The sequence below is a fragment of the Puma concolor genome, chromosome F2, assembly GCF_028749965.1.
Source record: "Puma concolor isolate L17-30 chromosome F2, mPumCon1.1.hap2, whole genome shotgun sequence".
Taxonomy (NCBI): domain Eukaryota; kingdom Metazoa; phylum Chordata; class Mammalia; order Carnivora; family Felidae; genus Puma; species Puma concolor.
In genome coordinates this window covers 20,602,192-20,624,793 of record NC_141684.1, presented here as the reverse complement: position 1 = coordinate 20,624,793, position 22,602 = coordinate 20,602,192, and the positions used below count along the sequence as shown (strand labels likewise).

The window sequence follows — 22,602 nt, the reverse complement described above, 5'->3', positions numbered from 1 at the left end:
TGCAGGTAATTCAAGCAGTCTCTGACACCATCTTTCTGGAACCCAACATATAAATGCAACATAGGATATTAAGTTGTCAGCTCATGTACTGAGCAGAAGGCATCTCTATCCTCTCTGCTCTCTAGGTTGTTTCTACTGACCTGCACACTTGAGTGTTTAGCTCAGAGATAATTTTCAGTAAACTGTTGTCACTTGAAAATAAACAGTCTGGATAATGTATGGTCCATTTGGAGCACTGAGAAAATAAACAATCTAGGATATGCTTTCTTCTTGTCTTTGTAGCCCTTTTTGGAATGTGTGCTCCAGATACACTACCTTCTTCCCCAAAGCAGAAGTTTTATTTAAAATAAAGCTGCTTGTTTGGCACTTCTGGGCAATCATTTTTGAAGAACCACAGCCATGAGTGGCTTTGGAGCCCTACTTGGAAGAAACCAGTTCATCCTTCTGGTGCTTTTTCTTTTGCAAATTCAGAGTCTGGGTCTGGACATGGAGAGTCGTCCTACCACTGAAGTCTGTGCCACACACACTATAGCACCAGGACCCAAAGGTGAGGAAAGAAAAACAAAATGTTCATATATAATAAGCGAACTCTCTTTTCTCCTCCCTCAACCCTACTGGAGCTCTCAATGACTTTCTCTTCTCCCTCTTCCTCCTTCTTTCCTTCTATTTTGCAAAACCTGTTATTTATTTTAAAACCTCCCTTCATGTTAGGCGGGAGAATGTGGGGAGGGGGCAGGACGCGCCCAGGGCAGGAGAAAATTCCCTCCTCTATGCTGCTCCAGGGGAAGATACACAAGCCACAACTTTGGTCTTTCAGGGATACTTTCCTGAAGATCATCTCTGTTCTTGGGCTGCTCTATTCCAATGCCTTTCTCGGTACTTACTGATTTTGGTAAAGCTACCAGGCAAAAGCTCAGTAAAGAGAAAATTAAATCTTTCATATATCTCATAAATTCGTGGGGTTCTGGTTTCCAAAGAGGAGGAAAATTTTTGTTGAGGATTGCAGGTAGTATATAAATGAACATTTCTTCATTGAAAGTGGAGTCTTCGGGGCCAAGTGCCTTCAGTGGAAGGAAGATAGACTATTGCAAAAATTTTTCCAGTAGAGCCAAGGTCTAAATGTGCTTCAAGCAACTGGTTGATAAAAAATGCTGCTGTTTTCCTGGGTTCAGTTCTGACCCTTTTGTTCTGAAAGTGGTCACTGCAGTGTAGATCGGTGCCCTTATTAGTAATTCCTGCTATGTTTCTCCAGGCTATAGGGTGGAAGAATCACAGCTGCTTAAAATTTTAAGCAGAAAAAAAGGGTCTTTCAGAAAAAGCAGAAATACATCGCCCTATGCTTGTCTGTTATTTAAATGTGTATTGCTTAAAGTGCATTTTTCGTAATCAGTGAATTAATTTCCTCCTAAGATTTCAATCCAAGCTTTAACCTTTGATACCATAAAATAAATGCAGGGAAGAACAATGAGACCTTGGGGCTTCCAAATAATTTCTTGGGTGAATAAATGAATAATGTGAGGGCAAATGTTCAGAAAAGAAAGTTTTGATTAGAAATAAAAGTATTTACTTAGAACCATTAGTGGCCTTTCCATCAAGAGTATAAGAAACTTGGTGCCATTCCTGGGCTCTCATGGAAAATGCTGAAAATTAAGTTTTCTTTGTTCCTGCAAATGGGAGAGTCCATTTGAGAATAGCACTGTTGAACAATTTTCCTTGCAGAGAAAGTACAATGTTCAAGCTATAAGAAGAATGGGCAAAGCTCTGCGAAAATAATATCCAAAATATAATGGATTCCTATTCAACAATTCTATTTATTCCAATCAGCCAACATATATTGAGTACCTATTAAGTTCCAAGCATTGTTTTAGGCATAATAGATGCATTCAATAACATACATCAGTGTCATGAACAGTAGAGAAAAAATTTAGGAGGGAAGGAGGGCAATTAATATTTATTGCGTAGCAGCAGCCTATTTGCCATGGTCTTCTTACCCTCATTTCTTAATGCAAAATTTCCCCTTTCCTCCTAGAAACCTTGCTAAGATTTCAAATGATGTAAATCTCCTTCACTCTCTTCCTGAGCCTTGTAGAAATTATGAGATGATTACAAGCAAAAATATGACAGAATGAAGAAGTAAGTCTTCCTGGGTGGAGATACTTGGAAAGGAGCCCTCTAGAACCCTGGGTTCCAGAACTAAGTCTATTAGGGACCTGGTATGATGTCTTCTTCTTTTCCCAGAGCCTGGGGACTTTGCATTAAAATGAATTTTAAGTCCCTTCTTATAAAAGAGATTCCCCAATTCTGGAACGTACTGAATACCTACGACATCTCAGGCCTCATGTTAGATACTAAAGGTTTCAAATGAAAGCACTTGTCCTAAAACGTGTCTGCATTTCAAGCTATCAGATTGCAAACTCTTGGACTCAGGGCTCAATTAATTCATTTTCTCTTTGCAAGTTGCCTGTATGCACGCACATGGAGCAACTTATACATGTTCATCCCTGCCTTTCTGCCACTCGAGGCACTGTGCTGGATGCTGTGCTTACAGGGAAAAACAGGACTTAGTTTTTGTCTTCTCTCAAGATGTAAACTGCCATCTACCCTACCTCATTCCTTCCTGAAAGTGAGCATAGCTCCTCCCCTCCCAACAAGGCAGATTTGCATATTTATTTCCACAAAAAAAGGAAGGAAGGAAGGAAGAAAAAAAGAAAGATAAAGAAACAAGCTTGACGGATAAAGAAACATTTTAAAGGACTGAACTATTGCTTCTTGTCAATATATTTTCCTACGAGCAAGCTGGTCTATATTTTTCTTCAAGGCTAATCACGTCAATACCATAGTTACTAGTATCGCACGCAGAAACTTCTCTAGATACCCTGAGAAACATTAAAAGGAGTTTTCCCTGAATTCATTTGGGAGACTGGGAGCCAAATACATCATTTAGAGTTGTACGTGGAAAACCAGTAATGCTAATGTGTCATATATTATGTTTTCCAAAATACACTGATCATTTTTTACTGCATTATTTCCTGAGCATGACTTGGTGGTAAGAAAGACATTGAATTCAATCTGATCTTCGGTATGTTATTACACCTATTGAGTTTTAGTTTCTTTATTTGCAAAGTGAGCTTCATCAGAGAACTGTTTGAAGAATAATATAAGGTAAACAATGTAAACTTTAAGCCATGTAGACATCATAAATAGATAATTAAATTCTACTTATCTTTCCTTCCTCTCCCTGTTTATCTAAGTCTGTTGAGTAACAATTTTGGGAATAAGCATTGTTCCAATTATCAAAACTTCTTTGTTGAAAGTCGTCTTTTCTTTCTGTGCCTTAAGTTTACTATTGTATGCTGTTCGGCCAGAAAATGTTCTTTCTTTCCCACCTACGTTGTTTCTTTAAACAATTCGTGTAAAATTCTGACCTCTAGTGGTTTTAATTGAAAACAGCAGGGGTGATAAATTTTAACAAGAAATGTTAAAAAGAAATGTAAAACAATAAATATTTGAGTGATGATTCACAATTTCCAAAGTATTTTCAAGTAGATTATCTTGTTTAATTCTCACAATTTCCCTAAGTGGTAGCAATTATTTTAAACTTAAAGATAAGGAAACAATCTCAATGAGGCCAAGAGGAACTCTTAAACTCTTTCACATACTTACAGAACAGATATGCAATTTGAACTTTAGCCCTGGGCGTCTGGCTCTGGGTCCAGTGCCATTCCATGACATCTGCTGGTTTCTGTTAATTTCTTTAACATTTATTTATCTTTGAGACAGAGAGAGACAGAGCATGAACGGGGGAGGGTCAGAGAGAGGGAGACACAGAATCTGAAACAGGCTCCAGGCTCTGAACTGTCAGCACAGAGCCCCACGTGGGGCTCGAACTCATGGACCACGAGATCATGACCTGAGCCGAAGTTGGACGCCCAACCGACTGAGCCACCCAGGCGCCCCCACTGGTTTCTATTAGAATCAGGTTTGGAAGTATATTCCACTGACCCTTGCTGGTAAGAAATGGATGCAAGAATGCCTAAGAACACAGTGTTCATGCAACAGCACAGCTCAACATTGTACCAGTATATGCTGAAAATAATGATTGCCTCCGCTTTGATAATCAACTCCATTACCTTATTAGTTCGCTTGGAAATTAAAGGTATTTTGCCTAACAGCTTATGTTGGCTTCCATTAGTTTTCTTTTCTTTCGGAGATTTTTGCTTTTCAATGACTTTTGTGTGTGTGGCCTAAAAGTTCCTTTGTGATCCATCTGGCTTCTCCCTACTTGTACCACATGAAACTGCTTCTTCACCTGTAGTCTGCTTCAGGCGCTGTTGCTTTGTCTCTCATTCTTAATCCAGAACCTTTGTACTCAGTGCTCCCCTCTGTCTGGCCCAACCTTACCCCAGTCCAGATTTTCCCAAAGATAGTTCCTTCTCCTCATTCAGGTTTTAGCTCAAATGCCATTTTCACAGGAGGCCCTACCTGATACCCTTCATTTTCTGGTCCTGGTAATTGGCACAAACTTGAGTTGTTTCCAGGAATCTTCTCAGTCTCTAGTGCAAACAAGCCTTCTTGTGACTTCCCCAGACGGATGGCCAAATATGCCCAGAAATGTCGGGATCACTTTCACAGCCAAATTGGAAGTCTCACTACCTGTAATGTAACTATCAGAGGTAATTTGGTTTCATCCCAAATTACAAATTTTACATTTGTTAAAGCTGAAGCCCAGAGAGGTAGAATAACTTGGTCTAGGTCACACAGTGGTTAATTGGTGGCAAGGCTAGAACTGGAACTCATATTCCATTTGTCAGGCCAGTCATTGTTCCATTCTACCATGTTATATCATCATCCTCACATTTTGTCATTCTCATTAAGCATGAAATGATCCTTCCCTTAGTTTTATAAATTAACATTAGAAAAGGAGTTCTGTGAGGTCAATGTATAAACATGGTACAGAATTGTTTTAGCTCGGTCACCTTGATATAAATTAAGTTGCTAATTTCTTTCTGGTGACTTTATCAGAGAGGTTAAGCAAGTAGGTATTTTCCCAAGACCTTTATATTAACGGCATTAATTCACTAGATTCTTTCATTGAGAGTTTTAATATGCATTCTACGCCTGAAGACAAACCAAAATTTTAAATGGTTTGGCCAGGTTGTTCTGAACGATTTTTCCTCTCCTTTTCCTTTTGGATAGATACCAAGAAAGTACTTCAAGGTTAAACCAGAAAAAGAAGAGTAAAACTCCAGTCAATCAAAGTGTGGGCAAAGACGAGTCAGGAGGCCCTGAATGATAATGATTTAAAAAAATTAGCTTGTTTCGTTTTAATCAGGATGTGTCCTTTACTCATGCCCCCTCTTTCCCCAACTCTCTTGCACAGTAACTTGACCACCTATTTGTCACTGCTAGGGCCACAGTAGTAGGCACCTGCATGTTGGTAAAGATCATGGACTTTGAATTTGAGCTCCACTACTTACCTGTTCACGAGACCTTCAAGCCTCAGGGCCTTCATTTTTAAAATGGAGATAATGACATTGTCCATGTCAAATACTTCATTTGAAAATTAAAACATGTTTGGCATATAGCTTAGCCATCCTCATTTTTGCCATTAGCTTCCATTTTCGATTACCAGCCACCATAAGCTGCTTCTTTCCCCCATCCTGACAAAAGGCTCACAGACTGTAAAGTTGGCTCTATGAATAGAAACCTACCCAGGAAATGCCACTATCTTCTGCAGGTTGCTGCAATTTCCTGCCTAGTGTAGCCCCAAGGCAAAGTCCACTTTTGTTCATCAGTAGCTCACAAACTTGAGACCACCCTTACCCTTCACTAATGTTGCCTTCTTTCCGCAGTTGGCAGTTCTCCAACTGAGCCTGGTAATCTTTATCAATTAAATAGGAATAACAATAGTGTAAATACCCCTATGGATGGAATGGGATTAAATGAGTTAAAACCCACAAAACCAAAAGTCAGTTTTCTTTCCAGTAAGAAAAGATGGGATAATAATAGTGTGAGTACTTCATAGGTTAGTGGTGAGGAGAAATGAGTTAAGCCACACAAAGCACTTAGCACTGTCTCTCACATATTGCCAAGGACTCTTTAAATATTAGAAAACTGTGGATTAGCAAAACTCAAGACAAAACAGGAATGTGTTTCTTGTGTTGGGGGTCTTTTTTTCTTCCTTTAAAGAATATTTTCCCGTGACCCAGGCCGGCAGGTTTGTTCTCCTTGGATCTTGACCATATACGTAGGCCAGATACAAACTTAAGTCTCTCACTCTTTTTTTATGTTTATGAGATATACTTCTGTTAGAAATGGTGTGTTTTGGCCTTTTCACATATTTTCAGGATATTCCAACCTATAACCAGTCTGGCTGGTTTTTGCACCACATACTTGATCTGCAATATTCTATACTTTCACAAAATTCGTTTGTAGCGTTCTCTGCTACAAATATGTGCAGTGAAAATATGACAGTCAAAGTCTCAAGTGAAGTAGCAGCTAAATAATGTAATTGTTTGCAAATTATTTACTATAATCATTCTTGATTTGAAAACTCTAGAACCATCGTTTCACGTCTCTTGTGGCCACTTGAAAATACTGGTATCTGTTAAATAAAGTATATGAATACGAGTCTTTAGAATTCACAAAGGTTTATCAATTATTTTTCATTGGCTGTAGTGACATACTACAGGAATCATTATTCCTATTTAAAGAGAAGAAACTAAAGCACACTACTCTTGCCTGTGACCCTTCTGAGGGTCATTTATTTGCTATCACCCAGGGGCGACTGTATGTGCAGGCACTGCAGTCTTGAGTACAGCCAAAAATAGTTTAAATGATGTTGCTCTGCCTGGCTTGAGATGAACAAAAATCTAGAAAAGGATTTTGACAGGCAGCACCAAAGTTCCCCACCCCACCCACTCCTCAGACCACGTGCTCTGTGACCAAACAGACCCTTATGTCCAATGGGAGATGGACAATATGCTCTAGTAAGTAAGCAAGTAAGACAATATGCTCTAGACCAAAGCGAAAGTCCCCAAAGAGATGGAGGGACTTTGACATATTACAAAGGAAGTTCTCTGGAATGCATTTATCAGTGTTACCTTAGCACTTGAAGAGTAAGGCTGGGCCAGTGATCTTAGGGCAAAGTCAGTACTAGTCCACAGACACAAACCAAATACACTGAAATAATACTCACATAGAGTGTGCAAAAGCAAGGGAGATGACCTACTTTCCTGGGTTAGAGGACCATTAAGATAACATTTTATTTTTCAAATTAGAATGGACTCAACATTTTGATTAATCTCTCTCTCTCTCTCTCTGTCTCTCTCTCTCTCTCCCTATCTCAACTGTCTCTATATTTTGTCTCCTCATGATCAAAGGAGGAAATATCATGTTAGTATGTTTTGAAGGTGACCCAATCATGCCAATGTGGAACTTTCTCCTGCTCCCTCTTCCTGATTCTCTAACATTTTAACTCTGCACAGATGAGTGTATGCGAAATTAAAATGCTCAGCATTCATTGATGCCAGGGTGTTTCTGCACCTGCCTATAAGGCTTTTCTATTGAGAACTGAATCTCCCAAATGCATCACTCTTACTCCCTGTTCTCCTGTATTCCTTCCTATCTTACTTTTTGGATTTAGAAACATGTCAAAAATGCATCACTAATGCAACAAAGTTATTGACTTAATTTTCTGGTCAGTGGCAACTTACTCTTGGAACAGGGGTGTCCACTGGAGGAGAAAGTAAGTGTTATTCTATCTCCTTTTATTAAAATCAATCTTTTAATAAAGTAGAGCACAGAATGTTTTCCCTATTCCAGCTCCAATGGCTTCATTGTAAATGAAAGCTCATTACATTTTGTTAACCTAATTTTCATTATACCTTGGGTTTTCTTTCTTCTTTTTTTTTTCTTTTTTCAGTTTTCATGCTATTTTGTAGAAGTTGTAAGATTGTATCAGGTCTGACCAGCCAAATGATAGTTTAAACCAGAAGAGCCATTGGAAGTCTGAGTAGGAGAATGAAGCAACTTAGATTTTTTTTTCAGGTAGATGAATCTCTTGGCAAGGTTGAAGGTAGACTGAAACACTGAAGGATGTGAGAAGCTCCCAGTGGGATATGAACTAAAAGCAAGAGATTAATGAGGGCTGTTGGGATAAGAAGAGAGGGGGAGATTAAAGAGAGATTTCAGAAGCAAAACTGGCAGGTTATAATGAGTTCTAAACAGTTTGGGCTGCCTCTGGACATTCAGATGGAAAAGTCCAGCAGGCAGTTGAAAATAGATATCGCAAACATTTTTTAGGCATTTCTTCTCTACAAAAACAAATCACACTATTTGTCTTGACTCACGGTTTTTGTGACTTGTCTCATTTAGGGGAATCATCAGGGAGGAGGACACCGCCATTCTCACAGATAGGTGGGATGCCCATGGATTGGGATGCCGGGATATAATCGCACAGTTATTACTTACAATGCTACTCTTTTTCTTCAAATTAGTTTCTGCCCCACTTTGTACTGAAAAGAATTTTAGACAGAATGTTGTATGTTACATCTACAGAGTGTTGTGAACGTTTCAATGCCAGTGGCATAAATCTCTGGAAGCAAAAATACACTTCAGCCAGGGAGTTGCAAATCTGCACAGCCAAGGAATGGGCTAAAAGAGGCACTGCTTGCCCTTGGCCTCTTCTTTGCATCCCTCTAATTTCTACTGGCTAGAAATTCTAGGTGGCTATTGGATGATACTGTTATAAATTTCTCCAGTGCTCACCTCATTCCAGGCGCCGTTTGACCCTTCATGTGAATTATCACATTACTCCCCTCAACAACACTGTGAGGGAGATATTTCACTACTCTGATTTATAAACAACTTAGACCTGTACAATTTAAGTGGGTTGCCAGTGGGCCAGTGATGGATCCAGGACTTGAACTGAGCCCTTAGATCCCAGATCTTCCACTCCTAACTACCGCACTGCATTGCAAAAGCACTCGCCACTTAGTCCTGGATGGATGGGATTTCTCCTTGCATTTGTTTCTACTGACATGGCTGTGAATGAATTTTAATAGTGAATGATATGTGCAGGCAGAAGAAACCTGCCCAACAAACCTTGATATTGTATTTTTCATTAAGTACAATGTTAGTTGTTGTTGGGTTTTTTTCTTCCTGTTACTCAGACATGCAGTGACTACAAAAGACTTGTAGGTTCCAAGTAGAAATTCTTTTTAAACCAAGTAAAGCTGAAAACAAGAGGAGGTGCTTTATAATCCAAGTAGGAAATATTGCAGGATATTTGAAATCTTCACTTTTCTTTGCCAGGCCATACAGGAATGAGCTGAAGGAGGAATAAAGTTTTTCGGTCTCTGGAAACTGATGGGGCACAATAAAAGAACTGGTTGATATCATGGTCATGCACGTCAACAACCTGGGTTGGATCACAGGAAGCCCCCAGTAAACACAGTTGTTATCATTACTGACATTGATATTGTTATTAGATAACTTAATTATATGTCCTTATATATGTTATTTCCTTGCATTACTTAGCATATTAATATAGAACAAGCACTTCTTTTCTGTTTCCTTATTTGACACATTATCTTGTCATCTGAGGAGAGAGCAGTAGAGTTTAATAAAAGCCAAATCTCCTTACTCCCATATCACTGATCTTTTCAAAATCGCACCCTGTTAGGTGCCAACAACACACATGACAATTTCCCTTTCGTAATACTCATGACATTTAGAAGACCTTGTTTGGTGTCTCCTTCCAACCAAACTTTTAGGCTTAGATCATGTCTAGTCTGAGACCGTGCCGTATGCCTAGGACTCAACACAGGACTTAGTAGTTGGTAGAGACTCCATAAATATTTGTTCAAGAATGAGTGAGCAAATTGTGAAGTTTTGAGCAGCTCTTGAGAGCAAAGTGTAAAATATCTGCCCTCATCACAAGGAACTTACACTCCAATTAAGGAGTTGACATTAACACAAAAAGTTAAATAACAGTGCATTTTAAAATAATACTCCAAGGCAGCAATTATAGAGTAGTAACAGGGAAGCAGATGGTGAATTACCAAGGAAATAATTCTATCAATAAATTCAGAGAATTTAGAATTTGAGACAGACTGATGGGTAAAATTTACAAAGGGAGAGAAGGGCCATAGTTTCTTTGTATTATTAATGATTTATTTTTTAAATTGAAAGAGTATTTTATGCTTGTTAAACCTATAGCATGTATAAATATATGCAGAATAAAGATGTGTAAAGAAAAAACTAATGATTTCACATTTCACTGTCACTCTTCCTTTTCCAGACCCACTTCTCCCATGTAATCATCATGAAGAGCTTGGTATTGGCACTTTTCTCTATATTTTTTCTGTTTATTATTCTTTCTTCTTTTTTTTTTTTTTTTTTAATTTTTTTTTTTCAACGTTTATTTATTTTTGGGGGGACAGAGAGAGACAGAGCATGAACAGGGGAGGGGCAGAGAGAGAGGGAGACACAGAATCGGAAACAGGCTCCAGGCTCTGAGCCATCCGCCCAGAGCCCGACGCGGGGCTCGAACTCACGGACCGCGAGATCGTGACCTGGCTGAAGTCGGATGCTTAACCGACTGCGCCACCCAGGCGCCCCTATTATTCTTTCTTCTAAGATCATATGCATGTGACTCTCCAAGAGACATTCTTTATATACTATAACATGGAGCTCGTACTTTCTCCAGAGGTCTCGCTCTAACTCATTATTTTTAGTAACTGCACAGTATTTCTCCTTGTATTTTCATCAGTTCCATGATGACAAACTTTCAGATGGTTTATGGTTTTTGTTTTTGCCACAGCAAACAAGTGTTTTCATATACATAAATACATACACACACACACACACACGTTCTTACAAGTAGTTTTTAGTTCTTACAGTTATTCCCATAAAATAGGTTCCCTAAGGTAAAATAGATGGTTTGGATTCTTTGTTTTAATCCTTATTGACAGACTAGCTTCCAGAAATGGTGTAGCAATTGATGTTGCCAGAAGCAATGACTGAGTGCTCTCTGCATCTGTGGCATCGTTTGATGCTACTAGTCTTTTTAGATTATTACTAAATCTAAAGGCAAAGTACCATAAAGACATTTCCATATGTACTATTGTTCTGACTAATAGTACGGGCACTTTTCATCTACCATTTATTACTTATATTTTTAGATCATCTTTTTATTTCACTTATTATCTTTTTGCAAAGGCTTTTTGCATGTTAAGAATATCAATCATTTTCTGTATCTTAGTGCTTGATTTTTTTCCCTTGTCTGTCATATATTTGTTTATAAACTGTATACACTTACGAGGCATCTTTTATCATATAAAAACTTTTAATTTCTCATATGGTCATATATGTTTTTCTTTTCTTTTATGACGTCTGTGTTTTTTTCCTCTGAATAGACGAACTTCAAACAGAGAGAAAAGTGTGTGGCACTCAATGGAGGCATGAATTGAAAGACATTTTAATACAAAAAATGAATAACCAAGTTGAACAGGAATAGAAGGTTATGCAACTCAGTGACAGAAAATAACACCAGAAATTTCCACCGATGCCAGTCTGTGAAAGTCCAAATGCTAGACTAACTAGTTTGGGCTTGGCCTATAAACCCAGAGGAACTGCTGAAATGTTTTGAATGGGGCGGTTTTATAATGAAAATGCTATTTTATAAAGATTAGTCTGCAAGATGGTTTGAAAAAGTGAAGTTCAGATCTAAGGAAACCAGTATTTAAACAATTATTCATTGAATAGACACTATTCTAGGCCCTTGGAGTCACTGGTGAATAAAACACCATGCAGACCATTTAGGGACCACCCACAAGGAATAGGGATTACATGAGGACAGGAAGAGGTAGAATGATGGCAGTAGTGTTAGGAAGAAAAAGAAAGGACACATGTGAGAAAAAGTAAGAATCAAGGTGGAAGTTAGGAAGGAGGAATAGCCAAAGCCAATCTGGGTACTGAGCCTGGGAGATTAGAGCATGGTGGCAACACTGGGAGACACGGGCAAATTAGAAGAGGGAACAGGGATGCCTGGGTGTCTCAGTCGGTTGGGCTCTGACGCTTGATTTCAGCTCAGGTCATGATCTCATGGTTCATGAGTTCAACCTCTTGGGATTCTCTCTCTTCCCCTCTCTCTCTGCCTCTACCCCGCTTATGTGCATGCACTTACTCTCTTTCTCTCTCTCAAAATAAATGAATACACTTAAAAAAAAAAAAAAGAAGAGGGGACAAAAACATGGGGTGGAGAGAGTTGTAGAGCCAGTCTGGCTGCCTTCCTAGATTACAAGCCGTCACACAGACCTTTCTCAGCTGACTCAAGTCAATTCATTAATCAGCCATTTGAGAGAATGACATTTCAATCAATTACTAATTTATTTAACTGTATTCTCATTAAGCTCACATTTATCTATCTTAACTCTAAGGGTGTTATTCCCTTTCTTTTGAAAAGCTTTGTTGAGAAAGCACCCATTACATCTGAGACGCTGTGCCAAGTGCTAGGGATACAGAGAATATAGTGCATATCCCTGACCTGCCCCATCATGTGACACAGTGTGGTGGGTGCTTTGAAGTAGGAGGGGTGTTCCCTTCAGAAAATGAGATGATCCTGACAGTTAAAGAGGGAGATGGCAGCAAGAAAGTCTGTACCAAGAAGACTCCTGGGGAAAGGACGTGACATGTGAGCAGAACCCATAGGATGCATGGTTTGGATGGAAAATAAAAATCCACATGAACTTTTATTGATGAGAACAGTGTAGTAACAGCCTGCCCTCATATAATGACAAATTTGTATTTTATCTTATTTTTTCACTTAAGTTATGAATTTATTCTGGTGGAGCCCAGTGCAAGGGATCCCATTTCTTCCGGAGAAAGAATAGGGGAGAGTTTCAGGTGTAAGCAGGTAAAGGCAGGTGTTTCCTCCATTGTGCTCCCATAACAGCTCCTCTTCTAGCATTTATCACGGTAATTATATGCCTATCTTCTCCTGAGGTTTTGATTTCCTCATAGGAAGGCCCTTTTGTCCTGATCTGTGTCTAGTAGACACATAAGTTTCCTTACATTAGTAAGGAAGTAAACTTAAACTGGTTAGTCAAACAAGCAAACAGGAGAGAAGGGGAATTTATAGATTCATGTAACAGGGAGGGATTCAAGCTGCACTATATCCAGTCCGGAGTGAGGTGCTCAGGACTCAGTCTTCATACCTTGCTTCTGCTTTCCTCAATAATGACTTCACTTTAAAGAAGCTTCTCCCTTCGTGGTGGTCAAATAGATTCAGATATTTCAATAGTAGTCTATCCTCTCTGCAACCCTTGCAGAAAGAGCAAGTCTCCATTTTTGAAAGTTATAACTGCTTGAGTTGTTGAGGAGACTTATCTACGAATTGAGACTCACTGGCTCTTGGTGAGTCACATGTCCATTGCTGAACCAATCACTGTGGGTTAGGTTTAAAACACATGGACGTAGAATAAGCAAGTGTGGTTTCCTATGGAAATTTGTGGGACTGGTACTAGAAGCACAGAAGAAGATACCAGGAAGGTAAAAGCAAGAGATCCCCACTCTACACTCAACATTTAGTGGATCATTAAGGGCACACTCAATGCACAGGTATCCTCTGTGAAATTTGCCATCCATAATATCGTTTAATCTTCAAGCAACTCCATGTAAGAAAAATGTAACTATCTCAACTTTCTAGTTTAGGAAACTGAAGCAGAGAGAGTACCCACTATACTTATATTAGTATAATATGAAAGCGCTGTTAAGTGGAGATGTAGGAGTTGAGCCCAGGTCTCTGTGACTATGAATTAGTCTGCTAGGGCTACCATAACAAAATACCACAAACTGAGTGGCTTAAACATCAGGAAGTCATTGTCTTGCAGTTCTGGAGGCCAAAAGGCCAAGGTCAAGTTGTTGACAAATTTGGTCTCTCTTAGCTAAGACCTCTCTCCTTGGCTTGCAGATGGCCGCCTTCTCACTGTGTCCTCACATGGCCTTTGCAGGGATTTTTTTTTTTTTTTACATTTGTCCTTGTATCCTTTTGTATGTCCAAATTTCCTCTTCTCATAAGGACACTGCCAGATTGGATTAGGACTGCCCAAACAGCCAGAATTTAACTTACTCATCTCGTTAAAGGCCTTATGTCTAAATACATTTGCCTTCTGAAGTACTGGGAGTAGGGCTTCAACATGAAGGGCTCCAATATGAATTTTGGAGATGAGGAAACAATTCAGCCCATAACAGGCTATAAAACTCCTATTCTTCCCATTGCACCAAGCTTCCAAAGACCTGTGGTTCTGAAGGCTGAGACCCTTGCCAAATTGTATCTTGGTTAAGAGCTGCTTTCTTCCACAGAAGATTGTCCCTTGGACAGCTTTTCTCCTTAGAGGCAGGCAGCTTCCTATGGACTAAAATGAACTTAGTTCTTTTGTAATCATATCCCGACTGTAGGACCAAAATAAACATTTTGCAAATGCTTTAAATGTATTGGGAAAGATGTTAATTGTTTTACAAGGATGGTCTTATTTCATGCACATTCTTTATAACTGGGTGAGATAATGTTAGGGAGAAGCTCAGAAAAATCTCTTAGAGGACCCCTGCCCTACTGTCATGGAAAGATGTTTTTCCATTCATGAGGAACATAGTATTTTATTATTATTATTATTATTATTATTATTATTATTATTATTATTTTGCTGTTCTTCTTAAGCCAAGATGGCCAAGGTCTGGGTCTCCCTTGACCCACAGATAAGTTGCCTCATGGCAGTGAAGATGCAAAGTAATTTCTACACGTCATTCTTCCTTTAAAAACTATGCTTGCTCATTTTTTCTGCTTTCATTAAAAGAAATATGAAGAAAACCCCCTCCATGTCTGAAATGGGAAAAGAGAGCTGTGATGAAATGTCACCAAGGGTCTGTAATCTCTCCACAGTTTATGACCACTATCTTTGAGGGTCAGTGAGCCATGCTTGCAGAAGCCTGATTTTAAATTACAGATCACCTTCTCCTGTTGGTTCCTGTTATCCGAGTGTTTGTTGCCAGTCCTAGGATATGAGACCATTTGGAGAGCTGAAAAATCCCACCTTCAAGGAATGGGCAGGTAACACTAGACATAACCTGGCAATACACTGGATAGGGGAAAAAGGAAATAAGAAACCTTTGTACTGATTTCTTCCTCTACCTGCAATTTCCATCACAAAGCTATTGAAATGAAAGAAAAATATCATGTGTTTCAGCATAAGGAAACAGCCCTCAATTTGGGAGACTAAACAGGTGGTTATTCTATTTATTTCCATTTACAGACAAAACAGAAACTTTGAGAGGTTAAATACCACACACACAAAGGGATATAATTAGAAATTGAATTCAAGATCTGTAAGAATGAAGCCCATGGATTTTATCAATATATCCTCCCAGCCTCACAGGGACTGCAGTCTTCTGTGAATGACCAATGGAAATGTGTCTTCTCCCAGCCACTCTGGTCATGACAGTTTCTTGATTTATTAGGAGTCCTTTCAGAATTAAAAATGGAATTTTTGTCATGATTTGTTTTCAGTGAACCTAGGTTTATTCCTCTGAATGTCTGTCTTTCTTTCTAAGGGCTCACCTCTTTTTATTAGTTTATATGCAGCACAGTAGCACAGGCTCAAGATAAACGAGGTCACAGAACTCTATAAAGATGGCTTTAGCAAATCCCGGTAGTCAATTAAAATTTAAGATTGACATAATGATATTATGTGTACACAGGAGAATGTTCCTACCGTTTAGAGACCTGCTGAAGTATTTAAGGAAGATATGTCGTGATGTCCGTTATATACTTTTTAAAAAAAAATCAATAAAAATACATAGATGAAGCAATGACAACATGTTAATTGTTAAACCTCAGTAATGGGTATATATCTATTTCCATTTATCTTTAATTGTGTGAAAATTTACTTAGCACACATAGTTAAGTAAAAAGGTAAGTGATGATTGTAGGATAAAGATTGAGGTAGTGAATACAAAGGAAGGTTTAAAAGAAATGTCATTTCTGGTGGTGATGATGATGATGATGCTAATCATTCTTACACCTCCCTTCTGTTCTTGTTAAAAGAAGAACAGATGAGTTTGCCAAGCACCAGGCACTGTGCTGCACACTTTTCATGCATTGTCTCCATTAGTCTACAACAATCCTATGAAGTAACGATTATTTTCTCCATTTAATGGATGGCACTGGGATTCAGAAAAATGATAGAATTTGTCCCAGAGCTCTCTTCACCAAAGGAGGGCAGTCCCTTTGCCTTAGGGACAGCTGTGTAGGAGTGACTGAGTTGAAAGAATTCAGGATTAATGGGGAGAGAAGTAAAGGCACAGAGGGACTGATAAACAGAGGGACTGGGGAGAAGGCAAAAGTAGTAGGTCCCAAGGATGGCTGAATATTTCGGTAAAAGGATGAGGTGGTGATCCAGGAGGTAAAAGTACTGGGAGATAGTCCATTTTATGACTGTACTAAGATATGTGGTGTATAGGAGAGGTCCAGGGAATAATCGATATGACAACAGAGCTTTCCAAGAATGAGAATGTAATTGGCAAGAAGGTGTAGGTAGAGACGAGAGGGATATATTTTAGAGAAGAGTGCTGGCCCCGTTAATAAAGCACCCCATACCACCTCCTGCACTCAATTCAAAGGCTGATCAGGAGGAGGATTGCTAACAACCTCCTCCTGTCCATAAGACTATTTTGGCAGTGGGAAAAGTTCAGCTTCTAGTGATTTTTCTTTAGCATTTCCAAAACCAATTCACTAATTTTTAATAATTGCTTCCTTTGAGCAGGGGGTACTGACCTAGGTTCAGCAATTTCAACTCAAACTAGACTTTAATTTTTAAAGACTTTTTGCTTGTTCGGGAAAAAAAACCTTTCCCTTTCCCTAAGAAAAATTAGTCAGCTGTGCGCTCTGCTGGAATTCTGGTGGAGAGATTATCACAGCAAGCTGGCGGCCTGGGGGGGCCGAAACAAATCATTTTTGTAAAATTGAAATTAGTTCATTTCAATTGATAGCTTTTCATTTAATTTTAAAATGTAAGTAGCTATTTTTAAAAGGAAAAAAGAAAGTCTAAATTGCACTACTAATCCAATGAAATATTGCCAAGAGGATGAAAGCAGACAACTGTGAGCCATGTGGGGGATCCTTTCCAAAGCTTGCTTTTATACCTCTCTTCTGTTCTCATTAAAGCAAGTCTCAAAGATCAAATGAACCCAGGGTTCAAGCTGAAGGCAAGGGCACGAGTTGTTTACTTCATCTCTGCCAGCAGCCTGCTCAGCACCGGGCTGGGATGCAGGCACACAGGTCAGAAGAATAATAATCCTATTTTCACCCTCCCAGGTCTCCATCAGGAGCCACCAGGGAGCAGTAGATGACTAAGTCCCTCATCTGGCTGCTTTCAGTTAGATACTTGCTTGAAAACGAACGGGAAAGCTCAGAGGAAGGTGGAAAAGAAGGAGAAGTAATAATGGCACCAATAATTTTTGTGGTTTCATGATTCACAAAGTGTTTCACATACATCCCTGCCTTTGATCTCACTTTTTGGTGAGCAGGACACGTATCTTTGGCCCCATTGTACAGAATAGCAATCTAAAACCCAGAAATGTTAACAAGAATTTGTTCCCAATCAGACAGTTTGTTAAGAACATGGGCTTTGAAGGCAACTGCCCTGGTTTGAATCCTGGCTTTATTACTTACAAGCTCTGTGACCCTAGGAAGTTACTTAACCTTTCTTTGACCCATTTCTTCACCTGTAGAATGGAGCTAAGAATAATATCCATCTCAAAGTTGTTGTAGAGGCCAAATGATAAGATGTATATCAAGTGCTAGGTACCCTTTGGCCCATAGTATTCAATAAACACTATCATTACACTTGTGAAATGTTTTATGGCTCACAAAATATATCCAGCTCGACTGTATTTATTAGGCACCAGACACAAACAATGTGTTAATTTATGAAGATGCTAGAATAAATCACCCATAACCCCAGCCATCCCACAGGTCACAGATGAGTGTAAGGAATAACACAGAAAAATGGACTCAGGATACAGTGATATTTTCAACAATGAAGGTAATTAAAGGGAGGATTTAGCCCAGCCTGAAAGTGTTAGAAAAGGCTTCCTGAAGGAAAATACTTTCCTAATTTTACCTTTACTAAAACCCTCTGAAGCTCCGCAGAAGATAGTATTTTGTCCATTCTCCAAATCAGTGAATCAAGGCTCAACAAAGGTCAAGGACGTCCCAAGCTCTGTCAGCTAGTGAGTGGCAAAGCCAGGTCTCAATTATACTGAACTACCTCAAGGATACATTCCCTGTGGATTAAGTCATTGAGATGCTTGGCTGGTTTTGTTTGTTTGTTTGTTTTCTTCCCCACTGTTTCTTTTTTCAAAAAGGAACAAAAACAGCCATTCTTTCTGCATCTCCCCTTTTTCTCCCTGAAAAATTTGACACAATATCAAATTATTTAAAATCCACAATTTGCTAAGGGTCACAGAATCCTGGATTAGAAGGGATAAATGGAGGGATCTGGTAGGGATCTGGAGGCACAGAAATACACATGTTGCATCCTAGCTCTGCCATCCACAAGCTCTATGACACTAGGCAAGGAACTTAACCTCACTGAGTCTATTTTTCCATTCAAAAAATGGCACAATAATAGTTTTCACCTCCTAGAATTGGTATGATCATCAACAGTGCTGGCATACATATAATAACTCAATAAACATTGGCTACTAACTTTATCTAAAGAAATGCCACTTTGTCCATCCACTTCACCCCTCTGGTCTGATCACACAAATCATCTGTGTGTTCTTTTTTGAAAGCTTCCCCGGAAGGAGATTTTAGAGCTTCACGTGGGAAGTGTTTTAATGCTTGACCCATCTCATGACCTGGAAATCCAACCGTTCCATACTTGGCTTTTTGACCTGGAAATCCAACGGTTCCATACTTGACTTAAGCTTTCATTTAAAATATTTACGTTCTGCTGTCAGGAAAACATAGAGAATGGCTGAGCATGCTTTTTCTGGACAAGTAAATGACATCTCAACTTTCTCTCTCCCAAACTGTCTAATCTGAGGAGCTTCACTTTTGTCCTTAGAAGTTTTTTTTTTTTTTTTTTTTTTTTTTTTTTTTTTGTCTACTTCTTTCCATTAGTGATGGACAGGACTCCTTCATATCCTGAGATTGCTGTGGTGATAATTCAGGTAGCTGGTCATAATATTGTGTGTGTTGTGTTCTTTATTTTCAAAGCACAATTGCATACTTACCTTGTTGATGCTAAAATAACTGAGAGAGGTAGGGAAGGCAGGTATTAAGTCCACATTAAGGATGAGGACACTGAGATATAAAGAATAACAATATCCACCATTGCTAAGAACAGATTATGTTCCAGGTCTTTTATGTATTTTATCTTATTAAAGTTCTTATAAGGGCCCTTGTTTTGTAGACATTATTAGCTCAATTTGTATGGGGGGAAATCGAGACTCAGAAAGGGACGTCACATACCTAACTTTCTCCAGATAATGAGTGGTCAAGTGATAAAGTCCAGATCTGCCTTATTCTAAAGCCAATAAACTCTATCACTGACTTTTGAAGGGTTGCTCAACCCATCAGAGACTAACATGACCTTCGAACCCAGGGCTCCTGATTTATGGTCCAGGACACTTTTCATTAAAACACTCATTCTGTCCTTGACTAGATGGGGTGTGAGAGCTAGATCCATCTATGACTAAGATAGTTGCTGCCCACCTGGGTGGCTCAGTCGGTTTAGGGTCCGACTTCAGCTCAGGTCATGATCTTGTGGTTTGTGAGTTCGAGCCCCACATCGGGTTCTGTGTGAACAGCTAAGAGCCTGGAGCCTGCTTTGTATTCTGTGTCTCCTCTTCTCTCTCTCCCTCCCATGCTCATGCTCTGTCTCTCAATAAATAAACGTTAAAAAAAAAAAAAAAAGATAGTTGCTGCCCACACAGAACTGCTTTGCAGCTGTTCCTGTTTCCTACCTGTCTTCTATTCTTAGCTTCCTGGTCTATGCCTACTACCTTGGGTCTCTCAAACATGCAGTCCGAGAGTAAGAGTTTACAAAGTATAAGTTATAATTTATATATTTTATAATTTGTATATATTTAGATAATTATATATAAGTATAGAATATTATTTATATATGTATTACACATCAATATACACGTTTGAACATGTACATGCTTCCAGAACTGGCCAAATTCACTATAAAAATAAAGACTTGTCATGCCAGATATGATACACACACACACACACACACACACACACACACACTGGAATATTACTCAGCCATAAGTAAGAGTGAGATCCTGCCATTTGCAATAACATGGATAGACCTAGAGAGAATTATGTTAAGTAAAATAAGTCAGACAGAAAAAGACAAATACCATATGATTTTACTTAAATGTAGAACCTAAAAAGCAAAATAAATGAGCAAACAAAAAGCAGAAACAGATGTAAATATGGAGAACTAACTGGTAGTTCCCAAAAGGAAAGGAGGTGGGGAGATGGGAAAAATGGGTGAAGGGGAATAGGAGATACAGGCTTCCAGTCATGAAATGAATAAATCACAGAGATGAAAGGTACAGCATAAGGAATATAGTCCATGGTATTGTAATAGTTTGTATGGTGATAGATGGTAGCTACACTTGTGGCAAGTGTAACATGACCTACAGACTTGTCAGATCAGACTTGTATACCTGAAACTAACATAAAATTGTCAACTATACTTCAGTTAAAAAAAAAAGAGGGGAGCGTGGGTGGCTCAGTTGGTTAAGCATCCAACTCTTGATTTGGACTTAAGTTACGATATCATGGTTTGTAAGATCGAGTTCCACATCTGACTCTACACGGACAGTGTGGAGCCTGCTTGGGATTCCCTCTCTGCCTCTCTCTCTCTGCCCCTACCCCACTCATGCACATTCTATCTCTCAAAAATAAATAAACATTAAAAAAAAAGATTTGCAAACTTCTCAGGAATTCACCAGCAAAGACATTTCTTCAAACATAAAGTTAGCTAGGTTTGCAAACTTGAGAATTTCTTGGGAAAAATTTGAAACTGCCCTCTTATCCTACCTATACTGAGAGCAAGGGGAGATGAAGGAAAGAGGCAGACCACTCCAGATTGGTAGGTGGTGATGTGAATAAGCAAGGGAAGTTACATATGAGGCTTGTCTTCAGTGGTGGTAAGACAAGAAAGTTTCCACACCTGCCTGCCAGAATCTCAAAAGTTTATATAGATGCCTTTTCAGGGTTCAGTCACATATACCTGCCAGATGGTCTCAACAACACCTCACTCTGTCAAAGCTGCATCCTTGAAATGGCTCCCACTGTGGGAATGGTGGTCATACATTGCAAGATAGGGAAAGGGGTGAGTAGCTTTTAACTGATTTCCTGGGTCTGGTTCAGAGGTCAATGGGTGGTCACATCCCTTTAATGACCTCCCCCAACAGCGTGCGAAAAGTGAAAGAGTAAAGATACCGGAAGTGTCCTCTCTTTCCCTGACTGTCCAGTCTACGTGGGCCCATGAACATAGTCACATCAGAGTTATAAGGCAAGCCCTTGGCTGAGGAATGGATTCCAACCATGTTCACCACCATATCCTGGGGAGGATGTGCCATGTTATTATTCGAGCTGCTCCACTCATTCATTTTCCATTTCCAAAGGAGATGATGGCGAAAAGGGAGATCCAGGAGAGGAGGGGAAACATGGCAAAGTGGGACGCATGGGCCCGAAAGGTAAGTGCAATGATGTGAATGTGACACTGTAATATTAGAATTGCTTTCCTCTCTCTACTGGCCTTGTCCTGGAGATTGGCAGCTTTTGGAACACTCTTGGCTCCAAAGATGAATGAAAGGTACTTCAGATATGAATGTACTCGCTACCAGAGAGCTCCTATGACAGTGGCTGTCAATAAGTCACCACACATTTCTCAGGCTGCCTCCTTAGGATGAGCAGGGGTGGGGTATTCCAGGAGACCTAGGGAGTAGCAGTCTCCAGAAATATCTAAGAAACCACGAGTTTTAGAAACACAGCTGGGTTCATAGCTGTGTCTTTTCTCAGAATCCACTGCTAAGCAACTCCTTTTGGCTGACCTAGAGTGTAAGGAGGGGGATGAGAAGAACAGAAAGAGTTGACTGATCCATTGGCTTACTCACCTTTCTAAGATCTGTCAGTAGACGATGGAGTGGGAGGAACAGGGCCAAGGAAGATGAGAATGACACAAAGGCCATTAGGGAGTGTTTTTACTCATAACGCCAAGAGTAGCTTAACCAATACATAGCTTCTGGATTGTGGTGTCTAAGTGTGTGTCTTCCAAGCACTGGACATATTCTCCATCAACTGTTACAAGGTGGTGGCCCTAGACCACTGACTTCAAAATCTTTAGCAAGTTAAAGAGAAGAAAAGACTCACAAGCTTTTGAAACCTCAATTTGAGAAATGCTGATTTATACTCTTCCTATTCTATAAATATGTATAATATTCTATAATTATGTACAATCAGTTGCAAAATTATACAGCTTTATTACTGGTAAATGTTTTTTAGGTCATCGT

General features: G+C 39.3%; 1 protein-coding gene across 2 annotated transcripts in view; it reads left to right on the top strand.

Annotated features, from left to right (window-relative positions):
• The first annotated feature begins 261 nt into the window (after nt 1-261).
• COLEC10 (collectin subfamily member 10) overlaps nt 262-22,602 on the top strand; it is a 39,510-nt gene continuing 17,169 nt past the window's right edge. Inside the window, exons 1-2 of one of the 2 annotated variants that reach the window (XM_086695019.1) lie at nt 262-547; nt 21,715-21,786. In XM_086695019.1, coding sequence (XP_086551145.1) covers nt 400-547; nt 21,715-21,786 — 220 coding nt within the window. In that variant the 5' untranslated portion in view covers nt 262-399. The remainder of the gene's footprint in view (nt 548-21,714; nt 21,787-22,602) is intronic. The other variant, XM_025922523.2, reaches the window with a different exon arrangement.